General features: G+C 33.3%; 1 protein-coding gene across 1 annotated transcript in view; it reads left to right on the top strand.

The window, feature by feature from the left end:
- The window catches only part of LOC129229983 (DNA polymerase epsilon subunit 2-like), a 38,541-nt gene that overhangs the window by 20,044 nt on the left and 4,321 nt on the right, over positions 1 to 14,176 (top strand). Inside the window, exons 9-10 of the mRNA XM_054864367.1 lie at positions 311 to 506; positions 9,492 to 9,668. Of these exons, the coding sequence (XP_054720342.1) occupies positions 311 to 506; positions 9,492 to 9,668 (373 nt within the window). The remainder of the gene's footprint in view (positions 1 to 310; positions 507 to 9,491; positions 9,669 to 14,176) is intronic.

Genomic DNA, 14,176 nt, shown 5'->3' with positions numbered 1-14,176 from the left:
ATCTTTTCACCCATAAGCTCATTTCTTCTCTGCATTGAAAAAGGCGTTTCATGGAATGCCAAAACACGTGTCTGCAGTAATCTGCAATTTGTGCTTTTTGATGTTGTTATTTCTTACTTTACTTTCTTACTTCATTTCAAATTCAAAAGTAATTGTATACCTAGTCATTGTGTTCTCTGTGCTGTATTCAAATTAATTTTGCTTTCTTTTTGTTCTTCAATTAAATGAACTAAATATTTATTCATTATCCTTTTGCTACAATGTGATTTTAGTGTTTAGTGTAACATGAATTTTAATCTACTCCTTTTAGACCAGCAATCCCATTTTCTTATGTGGGTGATTTCAAGAAGAAAGTGCCTAATGCAATATTTGCTTCAAATCCCTGCCGTTTACAGTACTGCTCGCAAGATATCTTAATATTTCGTGAAGATATTATTTCAAAGATGTGTCGTAACAGCATTTACACTCCTTGGGAATATGAAGAGAAAGTGGACATACCCAGCCTCGTAAGCATATTCATACCATTTATTTGTAAATATTACCCAGGTTTTAGAATTCAATCGGTCTTTTTAAGCCTGGGAATACAACTCCTCATTTTATAGTAGTGATTATTATTCAATTATAGTTCAGTTCTCCTCTTATAATTATTCATATTATTTATCATAAGTTGGTAAAATGGCAGAATACCATGTGTACCTTTCTAATTCTTTTCACACTTAAAACAAAATGTGTGATCGTAGAACAGGTTTTTCAACACATTACACCGTCTCCGAATGTTTCAAAATTTATTTAAACAAATTATAACTGAAATTCAATTCGGGAAAATTAGTTTTTGAGTTCAAGTAGTGTAGATCATTGAGAAGGAATAGATGGAGAGAGTGCAACCCTACTATCCCGATACGGCAACAGTACCATGTGACTTGGGGAGCAATTTCGAGTTGACCGTAACCGCTGAAGAAGTTTTCATTAGCTGAAGCCATGCATGATAACAACCTTTAATTGTAGAAGGGAAAAATTAGATTTATAGTAATAGTGCAGTATTCTAGCATTGTAAACTGTGAGGAAAAAGCCGCACCAGGAGGTCCAGTAAATTTTCCCTAGCATGTACGAATGTTTATCACTTCTAAATAAAGAAAAAATAACATTTATATGCATTCAACAAGTACAAATTCCACAGTTGCCTATAATTTTTAAATGTTTGTACTTATTTTACCTATAAAAATTATAAATTATTGTATATCTTGAGTGCAAATAACATTTTATTTCCATAAAAACACTTTTTACTTAACTAGTAATTATTTTAACGGCTCTTAAGCATTTTGTGTACATTTGCTTTGTTGGCGAGTATCTTCTCGCCAAGCTCCTGTAAACAGCAGATGCGCAAGAATCAAGATTTGCTATTTTCATGCTTCAATTTAAATACTAGTATGCCTGCGTATGAAATCATTTCAAAACATTGATTACAATACATATGAATCCATAAATTTTCAGTCAATAACAACACTTTAAACTATTTGTACATGCCCGTCATTTCAGCGAATAAACATCAAAATACATGAAAAATGCAATTACATTATATTTTAAAATCTGGAAAGAAGTGAGGAGAGGGAATTTGAATGATTGGCCTGTATTTGTATCCGTTATTTATTTATTTATTTATTATTATGCGGTTAAGGAGTTGGAGCCAGAGTTGCTCTGATTTGTAGCCCCGACTTCATAATAAACGCTGTCGCGTCGTCTGAAAAATATTTAATGCCAAAAGAGCGATTGCGTGCCAAAACGTGACAACTTCCCAGCCAAACAAGTCACCTGACCTGGGGAACATTGGGTCCCAAGCTTATTTCACTGAGACATTTGCTATGGCTCCCTCCATTAGTATTCCTTCTCAATGGTGTAGATAGACGATATTAATTCGTGTTTCTAAAAGTTGTAATTTTGCATGCATTTCAGGCTATCCTGTTTTATTCATACTAAGGTCGAAATACAAAACATCTGCAAAGGAATTCACTTAAGTATATTTAGTTGAGGAAATTCTCAACTCAAAGAGCAATTGCACATAAGTACCATATATTCAAAGTTAAGAGATAAAACAATAGCGAACAAAGAACGTTCGATAGGAAAGAAATTGACAAAGAGGCGGAAAAAAATATTTGGAGAAATATTTTTTATAATTATCGTATTTAAGCATTTAAAACAATATAATCTTTTTTAATATTATAACGAGAGAGGGCTGATTTTTGTATGTTTATATGTTCGAGATAATTTCCGGAACCATTGCAACTATTTGAAAAATTCTTTCACAATATGAAAGGTGCATTCTTACTGAGTGATATAGGCTATAAATTATACATATATGTACTTATATTATTTTTTAAAACCAATAGTTTGTCTTTGCCACCAGTTTATGTTTCACACCATTTTATTGTTATAAATGTAAAAAGAAACAGTGATTGTCCCGCACTTGCAGTGACAGAAAAATCGAAGCATATCTCCGAACTGACTGCTCTACAAAGTCAGCATAAGAACCTCCAAAAACTTGACATGTATTTGAGACTGCAGAAGATAAGGTATATAGCATTCTATTAGCCTTGGATATTGCGAACCATTAAGACTCACAAAATGTTTATGCATCACAATTTATATAACTGAGATTCGCTTCAAGTAAATTAGTATTTGAATTCAAGTAGTGTAGATAGACAATATTAATCCATGTTTCTAAAAGTTATAATTTTGCATGCCTTCGAGCTATCCTTTGAGGTTTTTTACTCCATACTAATATTATTGTTTTGTATATGTTTTGAGTAATCTCCGGAACCACTGCACCTATTCAAAAAATTGCTTCTTTGTATGAAAGGCACATTCTTGCAGAGTAACATCTATACTAATATTATAGAGAGAGAGAGAGAGGGGATTTTGTATGTTTATATATGTTCCAGGTAATCTCCAAAACCATTGAACCTATTTGAAAAATTCCTACACTATATGAAAGGTGCATTTTTACTGAATGACACATTCTATAAATTATGCATATATTTTTTTACTAATTTTAAAACTAATAAGTTATCTTTGCTATCAGTATGTTTTCACTGTTTTGTACTTATAAATGTAAAATCCAATTCTGATGGGGTAGTTATGTCTGGAAAAGAGTCCTCTTCGAGTGGTATGCTGAGGAAGAGAAGAGGAATAACGTTGCCATCTTAAGAGCAATCAAACGCTTTATATGAATGTGAGGCTGTGTTTCTAAAAGTTTCAATTTTGCTTGCATAACTTCAGGTACTATATGCATACTAAAATCAAAATAGAAAACATCCACTATTGAATTCATTCAAGTTGTATTTAGTTTAGAGAGTTCTTTAATCAAAGTGTAATTGCACATAGTTTCCGTTCTTTTACAGTTAAGATTTAAAACATCAACGAACAAAGAACATTCAACACGAAAGAAATTATCAAAGAAGGGAAAAGAAGAAATAAAAATGATTTGAAGAAATATTCTTCATGATGACCGTATCTCAACGTTTAAAACGAAATATTAACTTACAAATATCCCATCCAAAACAAATTGCAAAGAAAAAAAAGTGAAAAAAAGCAGTTTTCCGAAAAAAATGAGTTTAAGAGGTTGAACGACATCCTGGTATTGATAAAAACGCACTTCTGAATAGAATATCCCATATTCATCCTACTGGCTAATCGACATTTTTTTACTTAAGAATTATTTTAGAACATTTTTGCAGTTCAATACCTTTCTTAAGTCTTTTGACAGGTAATGGACAGGTCTTGTCAACATATCAAACACCTTGAATAAAAATCGTACTTTTAGAGGACTATACCCTTTGAAGCTAACCTTACTTGATGCATACAACTTTCAAACTCCGTTCGTAAACTCAAAGAATTTTTTGTAACAATTTCACAATAAAATCAACTTTTTGGTCTTTTTGCTTTGTGGCAAACATTTAAAAATATCTCTGTAACGACGTGTTGCAAGGAGAGTAAAACAGACAGAAAAACAAAAACAAAAAAGACCATTTGAAGCGAAGCGACCTTTGAAGCCAAGTGTAAACAGGGAAGTTTTGTTTACCTGCGCCGCAGAGAATCGATGATAACGATTCTGTAAGGACAAGATTGATGCATGATTGCAACCTACTAAACAAGTATGTTTCTAATTGCGCAAACAATTTAGTAGGCGATCAGCGAATCAAATCGCCTATGATACCTGAATGCAAAGTAATGTTTATCAGCATACCCGGTGGAACTGAAAAAAGTTTAAGAAATATAAGACTGGCCAAAATCAACAAGCAGACTAAGGATGTGTGTGCAAGTTTTTTTTTTTTTTTTAAATCTTAATTGCAGCAATTTTACTTAGTGGTGGAAAAACTGATCACTCTAGATGTTCATAAGAAAAAAATGGGCCATTTGCAAAGTGTCTTGAGGTAAGCCCCATAATGCTGGATAGATATTCGATGAGCCACTGTTTGAATATAGAAACCGTGGATAGAATTCTAAAAGAACTAAAAGGTTAAGAAAACATTATGAGAGGTGTCACCTTCACATTTACCTGCGATTTTAATCAAATTATTCCTGTGGTTCCCAAATGAATGCTTGCAGATATACTTCAAGCCTGTTTAAAGTTGTTTCCTTTTAGGAACTCTGTACAATCTCTGTATCTTAAGAACACTTTTAAAAGCCTATATTTATTCTATTAAAATTAAAGGTGGTATTCCAATAATTTTGTTGTTAAGCTTGAATTTGTCTAATGTATACAAAGGAAATCAATATGGACTAATATGATTTAGAGTATTATTCTTACTGGACCAGCAGCAGGTCAATCAGCTCATATTCCTTGAATTCCCATGGTCCTTGCACATTTCCATTTCAAATATAAACAACTGCAATTTTTAATGAAAATTTCTTATACCATCACCTCATCAAAACTGAAGGTCCAATGTACAATTACGCGGAGTACAATGTTATATTTAGGAAGATTATATTGTTCCCTGGGAAGTAAAGATTAGATTGTTCTTCATTAGGAAATAAAGTGAATATTTTCTTCAGAACCACAAAAAAAAAAAAAAAAAAAGTTGCATACCATGATATTTTAAAATAAAATATCTGCATAATGTTTATTTAAAACAGATAATTTTTCAAGTCAGACAAGCTTGGTTCAGGCCTCTAGTAATTTATAATTCCCATGTTTTTCTATGGTACACAATGATAGAAACTCATAGTTAACAATTAAAATCTTGTCAAAAGGACGAAAAATGGGGTGATGGTTAGGTTTGCTGTAACTGAAACGGCAATCTGGTGGTTACTCTCATTAGCACCAATTTTTGTGACATACACTATTTGAATTGAATCATTTTCTGTATTTTTATATTTGAATGCAAACATAAAGAGTTTGTAGATTTTTACTCTAAAGAAAATAATTTAGTTTTCAGTACTATTATTGAGTCTGTAATAGATATGTTTTTATTTGAACATCAAACAGACGAACTTCGTATTAACTCTTTCAAAACTTGTTTAAAAGCTATAGTATTGCATAATAGAAACATGTTGCCCTAGGTACTACTGCCACACTCAGTTAAAGTGAAGGAAACATATGGAGATTATTGCAGTTCAATGCAGTATAATTTTAAAGAAATGCTTCACCATTAGTGGTTTTAGAAAACCAACTATGTATTGAGAAGCATAGATTGAATCTTTTTGTATTGACAATACAATGTGGACATTCTTATTTGGAGATAAAACTCTTATCTTCCATTGTGGATTATCACTTGTCACTCCATTGTTGGTTGGAGTCAGTCATCCTTAAAATTTTCTGAATATACTGTTAATACTTGCTAAGCAAATTGTAAATGTTAACATAAGCAAATTAGACATTTAGTATGGCCAAGTGTTAGAACTCTAAACTCTTCCTTGCAATTTGAAATAACTAAAATATAACACATTGTGCAAAATTTCAATATGTGTAATTAGTAATATTAAATAGTTTTAATTCTTTTCATACATAGATATGAATTAATTTTGTTTTTGTTTTCCTATTTCCCTTTTTCACGGCCATTATGAATAATGGCTCTTACATACTAATTGTTTGTACATATGACATTTTGTATGAACCAAGTTCTGTATATATTCATGTTTAGTGTAGCTCATGCTTATTTTTTTTTTCTTGAGAGTGAAAAATAGCAAATTTGAGGAGTTTAAAAAAAAAGTAGAGTTACCTCTTTATTACGGTTGCAGCAGATTTTACAGTAACTTGTGTACATTTATAACATGGGTGCAAGACCTTCCGTCTCAGGACGGATTTCCGTCTTGGACAAAATTTCCGAGACGGAGGTCAGGACGGAAAGAAATTCGATGAATTTCTTTCAGTTTTTACTTAAAAAAGAAAAATTGAGTGTTTGAAAAATATGCTTTAATTACTGGACCGTTTCATAACCACGAATTTACATTGAGATTCTCTCGGTTTTCCGCCATGGGCTTGTTTTGTTTGCAACGTGCTTTTGAAGGAGTGGCTTTTCGACTCGCGCCATTTGACTTTTTTAGGTATAGCTCTGTTATTTCCAACTCACTGCATTGCAGACCAAGGAGTTGCTCACTATTCTCCCTGATTTTTCTAAATAATTGACTCTAATTGAAAATTTAGCCGTTTCTCATGCTATTTTCGATCATCCTTTCGTTTCTTTCATTTGCGTTCTTTTTTTTTTTTTCTTGCCAACTTTACACGCATAAATGAAAATTATATACGCTCTTAAAATGTCTTAAGAGTTGAATCTGAATCACCGATTGAGAGTGATTGCTGACAAGATGAAATGTTTTCGCCACAGCAAAATGCGTCCACATACCGGGTAAAACGGAAACTATCAGGGATTTTGGAGATTTCAATGAAAATGGGAATTTCGGAAATAATCGAGGGGAAATTTCAAGCTGGTTGGAAACACCGATGGGCAGCTGTTCCTGCATTTTGAACAAAGACTTGAGGAATCACTAAATTCCAATGTCAAAGAATCTAACAATTGCTAGAATGGAAATATGGGGGGGGGGGGAGAGAAAGGAAAGGAGAAAAATAACGGCAGCACGAATTTGCGAAAAAGCGCTGCTCTTGCAAAGAGGGTAATCAGTCCGCAAATTAACCCACAATACTGAGGTCTTAAAACCTTGATATCTTGGACAATCTAAGAGGGGGGGGGGGGCGTTACTCAAGGGTTACAGTATAAAATATCGAAAAACTGAATTGAAAGCCATTTTTGAAGCTAGTAGTGGTTCGATATTTCTCCTCTGCAAACTCTTAAAAATTTAAAAGTAAAAAAGTTTTAGGCTGTCTTTAATGATGTAAAAGTGGGGAGGAGGAGGAGGTTTAAAAAAAAATATCAAAAAATGGAGTCTTAAAAACACTAATTTAGGCAATCTTTGGTGAATTTATGAGAGGTGGTTTTGGTGTTTTAACATGAAAATATTTTGTAGATGATGTATTAAAAACTATTTGAGGCTATAATAATGACTTGAGTGAAATGGCATTTGGGAACCTCTCCCGAAAAGTGTTTGTAATTGAAGTCTTAAAACTTTTAGGCTGTCTTTGGCAATGTTAAGAGGGAGGGAGCGGGCTCTCTTTAGGCGAAATTCCGAAGCTAGAGTCATAAAAGCGCAACTTTAGACCGTCTTGGGGTTCGGGGTTCCCCTTTCCCAAAAAATATTCAAAGCTGAAGTATTCAGAACTCAGCTTTAGGTAATCTTTAAAAGACTTAAGAAGAGGGAATTCGAAGGCTTTCTCTCAATAAGTTTTAGAATTTAAATTCTTAAATCTTCGGTGATGAAAAGGGGAACTGCAAATTTAGTGAACTTAGGGGAAGGAGTTCGGGGGGGGGGGGATTCTCTTCCCGGAAAATTTCTCGGTGCTGAAGTATTGAAATGCAATTTTGGCTATTTTTGAGGGAGTTAAGAGTTAGGAAATTTAGGGGTCTTTCTCGAAACATTTTCGAAATTGAAGTCTTAAAACTTGGGGTTTTCTTTGGCGATGTGTGGAAGGGAGTTGATCTCTCAATAGAAAAATAAATCTTAAACAAAAACTTACACTGCGTTTAGTAAACACAATGAGGAGGGGGAGTGTATTCCGCACATCAGCCCGAAATATTTCCGTTTCTGAAATTTTAAGAGCTTGTTTTGGGCTACCTTTGGATGACTTAAGGGGAAGGGTGTAGGAAGTTTCTTTCAAAAAGGTTCCAAAATTAAAGTATTAAAACTTTTAGGCTGTCATAAATCATGTTTATAGGTAAGAGGGGTACTATTCCTACAAAATAATGGCATTATCTTAAACTTAATCCTTAAAAATTGAAATTTAGGATATTTGTGGTGAACTCAGAGAAAGGGTTTCGGGAGTTTTCTTCCAAAAATGTATTGATGCTGAAAATTTAAAGCGCCACTTTAGGCTATATTTGAGTGCCTTAAGAGGGATGTGATTTAGAAAGCCTGCCTGGGGTTAGGATTCAGTTCCCCTATTTCTTTTTTTAATTAATGAATATTGGAAATGATACCTTGTTTAAAAAATATATCTACTTCACTGAAGCGGTTTTTTATAGCTAATTTCACCACCTGCTATCTTATAAAAGAATTCTTTTTTAAATGAAGACTGTGTCGGGGAATGGTGCTAGTTCATTATCATTAGTCGGCCATACTCTTCCCCCACCTTTTCTTCTTTTCTGGTTTGTTGGCGCTACCATATGTAGACATTCTGATCAGAACTAATTTATGTTGCAAAAGTGAAAACCTTATGTCTTAAGCGATTTTATTGCTACAATAAAAATGTTTACGATTGGCAAAAACTAATGGTGGGGCGCTGCGAACACTTTTACCCCTAACATTATCCAACATCGTCTAAAATTGCGTTTTTGGAACTTCAATTTCGAAATATTGCCAAAGAAGGGTTCCAGAACTCCATCCCTTCCATAGTGCATTCAAAAAGCGTATAAACGTTATGAAAGATGGAGTATAATTTCGTTTTTAAAACCACGATTTTGGGGAGAGCCCAGAGCGCCCCCCCCCCTTCTCTAATATTTTTGAAGGCTGCCCAATATTGTGATTTTGGGACTATCAGTTTGAAATAATTGATGTAAGAGTTCCTGAACCCCTCCTTTCCCAGAACTTGACCAAAATGGCCTACCATAGCGTTTTTTGGACTTCAGTTTCAAAAACTTCTGGGGGAGAGCCCCCAGACCCCCCCTCCACTTATTGCCAGATTTTAGATTTTTTGGAATTATGCTGCCAAAACGCTTAAATATTACAATTTACAGGCTTAAAATTGAAATCAAACACTGTTTCCAAATTTGGCATTGAAATCTACAACATTTATACACATAAATTTTTCCTTAAGCCTGCATGTTGGGGGGGGGGGGGGCTGAAAATATTTTCCGTCCTGAATACATCACCAAACTTGCACCCATGATTTATAAATTAATAAAAAATTAAGAAACTAATTGGTTACATTTTTTTTTTTTTTGCAGTTTGTTAAAAGTGTTATTGGAAATGCTCATCTTTTGCCTCTTGCGTTGAATGTTGCTCCTCGATACTGGGAGTATGATTATGCACTCTGGTTGTACCCTCTTCCAGATGTTGTTGTTTGTGCAGATAAGTATGATCCATACACAGTGACTAGCAATAACTGTACATTCTTTAATCCCGTAAGTGCTTTTTTATGTCTTGATGCAGTTTTTTTTTTTTTTTTTTTGAGAATACCTTATTTATATGCTGAAATATGACGCCTCTTACTGAAGCCGTTTGGTCTCCTACCTTTTGAGGAAGGGTTGGCCCAGTATCTTTTGCTTCCTGTACCAGCCTCTTCCTCTCCTGCCTGTGCCAGTTGCCATTTTGTGCTTAAGGCTGCTCTTCAGTGGGGAAGAAAAACGATCTCGCTTGAAAATGGGCTTTTTCTTTAAACGAAAGCAGTGCTCATCAGTGAAGTGATTGACACTTCAACAACCAATAGAACGAACGGTGACCGATGAAAGTGTGGATCATGTGACCTGTCACATTTTGCAGGGGGACAGACCGGACGCTCCCCCTGCTGTGCAGAGTAGTCGAAGCAATGAGGTGTAGCTGACGGCGAAATGAAACCGCAGCTTTTTGCAGACCCTTCCAAGGAAATTCTAGTTCTTTCCCTCTTGCATTTTACATTGCCGCGCATTTTGTAATCCTGCTTGTGATATTAATTTATTTGTATTCGCACTAAAATTAATTTTGAAACGAAGATTTTTTCCCCCATTAATACGGTTAAAGATCTCATCTAGGAAAAATTAACGAATGAATGAATATTTGCAATAAATAAATTCATAAATTTGTTTTATTTTTAGAAAAATGTTCGTTATTGAAAATTGATGATTTCAAAAAAGGAAGGAAAAAAAAAAGATAGCTTGCATGACCACACTGAAATTTAACGAAATGAACTCCAAATTCTAACCAAAAAATATTCTTTAAAAATGGATGATCCTACTTAATATATTTGAAAAATCGAGTGCCAAATGAAAGTGGGGACTAAAAATACTAGTTATCGGTTGGCGAAATTGTTTCGCTTCCGCTGCCTGTTTGCCATTCTCCCCAACCCCACATCCGAGTTGCCAGAAAACATTCTTCTTAAAAATGAAACTAGATCCTCTTTGCATAGTTAATACTTGATTGTACAATAAACATTAATGCCACTAATTAGTTATATTAACCTTTATTTGAACTGATAATATTTATATTTTAGTGGTAAATTAAATGCTACTTTATTGGTTAGTTACCTGTTTTACAAATGGAGTGGCGACTACAAAAAATGTGTCTACTATAATTGCCTTTTCTCACCACTGGTGATCAGAAAATTAACCCAATCTTTATCTTTGAATCCTTTTGTTTTTGAAAAAATATTTATTTATTTATCTAATTACTATATGCAGATGAGAAGGCTACGATAGCATTTCTCAAGGGGTTGTTATGGTGAAAGTTCTTTCAAATTGAGCATAACATCGGCAAAGTCGCGGAGGGCTACGGAGAAGGATTTCCTGAATTTGAAAAATTAAAGATTTTTCTGTGATCTTTGTTTGTATGCAGGGGTGCTCACCCTGCTCCAAGCTCAAAGGCACAAATCACCCCTTCCCCACTCTCAATGTTTGTAAACTTTCTTGCGTTGAAATTTTGGAATAAAGCTAAACCTAGCACTTTTAGAGTCTCAAATTCCCAGTTACCAAATTCGGCAAAATACATGAGGTATTACATACACTATATGACCAAAAGTATTGGGACACTTTCAAAAATTCACAATTTTACGGATTTCTCAAGAAATAAAAGACCAATTGCTCTCTGCTATGTAATTTTTTTTCACCTGAAAAGTATACTCCAGACGTCAAATCCAATAACAATTAAGTTTGCTATTCATTTAGGGGACCAGCAACAAATAATCTGTTCTTATCATTAATCACTCTGTAACGCTGGCAGGAAAGTGTTGCCAGTTTGGGAACGACCCCTTACCATTCGTCGCCTATCCTAGAATTATAGAAATTCGGCTCATTAGATCGCTGATAACTTTTTAAATTTTAAAGAAATTGCGGTGGAATTTTTTTTTCATGGATTGTAGGATATATCTGAGCTTTGGATTATGAACGTTATAAATTGCTATCTTCCGTGCATGCGCAGTGAAAAATTAATTGCTTTAATTGTTCATATTTCATCAAATTTTCAATATTTTAACTTCAAATTTTATTATTATATCTCTCTAAAATGCTGTCAAATATTCTAAAAGTTTAGTAACGTTTGACGAAATACTCTGCGTGATATGAGGCGAAAACCTTCAAAAAAAATTTGCATTTTTGAAAGAAATGCTTATATTTTCATGGGTATTAGAGATACTTTCAAAAAAATATAAAAATAAGTTTTTGACAGATTTTTAACTCATTTCTAAAAATTATAGCTTATTCCCAGCAATTTACAATGAAAAATGATCAAAAAACCTTTTTAATTTCCTCAATTTGTTGTTGGTCCCCTAAATGAATAGCAGACTTGATTTTTATTGGAAAATGACAACTAGAGTATACATTTTATGCGAAACAATTATAGACCAATTGGTCTATTATTTCTCGAGAAATCCCTAAAAATGTGAATTTTTGAAAGTGACCCAATACTTTTGGTCATATAGTGTAAATAGTGCTTCTGCTTCAACACATTGAGTTTTTATTAAATTTTTCTAATAAGTCTTGTGAATGTCTGATCCTCGTTAGTTGTCATAATAAATATTAAGCGGTGTCCTTTTTCTCAGGACGCCCGAAAATATTACCTAGATGTATATCTGCCTGAAAAAAAAAAAATCTCGAAATACTTACGTGAAAAAAATCTCAACGCCTCGTTCTGCCAGATTTTTAAGTTTTTATCGCTCTGCCTCGTTTTCATGCATCTTGCATTTAATGAATCAATAATAAAAAATAAAAAAAGGGCAAGAAACAGATTTGCAGGAAATACATAAAGTTACAACAAAAATGAAAATTAACAGCTTACATTTAGGAAAGCAATTATAAGTACAAGTAAGGGTATTTCACAATTTAAAAAAAGAAAAAAAAAAGACAAACTTTTTTTTTTTAAAGTTCTGTGTTACGCACTTCTGTGCCGAAAAATTATGGTATCGTGTCTTCAGTCACAGAATAAAATGAATGTTCTAATCAAATGATTATCAAGTAATTTTCATTCGTACTGAACAAAAATCTCTTTTGAGATCCCACGTTTTCTATTCTATTGACTCCTAGTAATATGTAAATAGAACGAGAGAAAGGATTTAGCTTCTTGTTTAGGAGAGGGAACCATTTCTATATTTCATTAATATGATCTTCATCGTAAGCATACTATTTACTCAGAAATACTCCCTATTTTCCCAAGCACTCTGTTTGGGGGCTAGGCCTTTTAGTTTTCTCGAAAATAAAATTTTCAAAATGCAGTTTTAGACGATCTCTGGTAGTATTTGGAAGTAAGTAAGAGGTCCTGTGATCTTCCACCAGCAAATTTTTGAACTTGAAACGCCAAAAACACAATTTCAGGTAGTCTTCAATTCTGTTAGGAAACGGGGAGTTCGGAAGCTTTCCACGAAATTTTTCGAAATAGTCTAAAAATGCAGTCTTAGTGTGATGTTAGGGGGGAGGCAAAATTTTCAAAGTGTTATAAACATGATTCTAGGCCATCTTTAGTAGCATTCGGAGACCTGCAGGTTTTTGAAATCAAAGTTCCAAAAATGCAATTTTAGACGACTTTTTTTTAGTGGTCAAAGAAGGACTTTTCGCAAACTCCCTTCCCGAAATTTTTCGAAATTAAAGTCATAAAAACGAAATTTAAGACGATCTTTAATGATGTTTTTTTTAAGGGAGGAGGGGGGGGGGTGCTTATGTGACCTGAAAACCATTAATGCCTGTAATTAATTTTTTCTGCATTGTATTAAAATACTAATCTAGCTTCTGAGAATGAAAATAGAAAGCAGTGAAAACTTGTAACCCCCATTCTATATTGTTCACATCTTAGTTAGCTTTGTCAGCAACATAAGGCTGAAAAACATCATTAAAACTAATACATACAATGCTTAGTAATTCTAGCTTGGTGTGTTTTTTACATTAACCGAATCCTATTAAATTACTAATATATTTTTCATGATTTTCTATGTATTTAATGAGTATGTTGGTGTACGGAATGTTTTCCGCAACTGAATAAATGTTTTTGAAAAGTATTTTTATTCTCCAAAAATACAGCTTCCAAATTCTTATAAAGATAAATAAAAAAAGAAAACTATTTCTATTGTGAAAACTTTCTGAAGACATCAGAAAGCCTTCTGTATTTTTGTTTTCTTATCAATCTTAAATGTCGGTATTAGTAATCTGGAAATTTTGTATTTGGATGAAATTTTGCTTTTTAATTTCATCCACATTGATGTTTTTTTTCTGAAATGTAATTTTACACCCCACCCCCTTTTAAAAGTAAAATCTACTTAAGTTAAACTTTAAATGAACACAAACGATTAGTAACCATGGCGACGAAAATTTGACTTCTTAGTAAATATTAAAACAACGAGGTAGAGTTATTCTTGTCATCATGACAATCTGAAAAATCAGAGCAACATCAGCTTTGGTCAAGTAAGGATAATAAGCATTCGCAATTGCTCAAAAAAAAAAAAAAAACTTATTTT

The sequence above is a fragment of the Uloborus diversus genome, chromosome 9 (genome assembly GCF_026930045.1).
Source record: "Uloborus diversus isolate 005 chromosome 9, Udiv.v.3.1, whole genome shotgun sequence".
Classification (NCBI taxonomy): Eukaryota; Metazoa; Arthropoda; class Arachnida; order Araneae; family Uloboridae; genus Uloborus; species Uloborus diversus.
The sequence above is the reverse complement of the archived record's forward strand: the minus strand, read 5'-3'. Positions and strand labels throughout refer to the sequence as shown.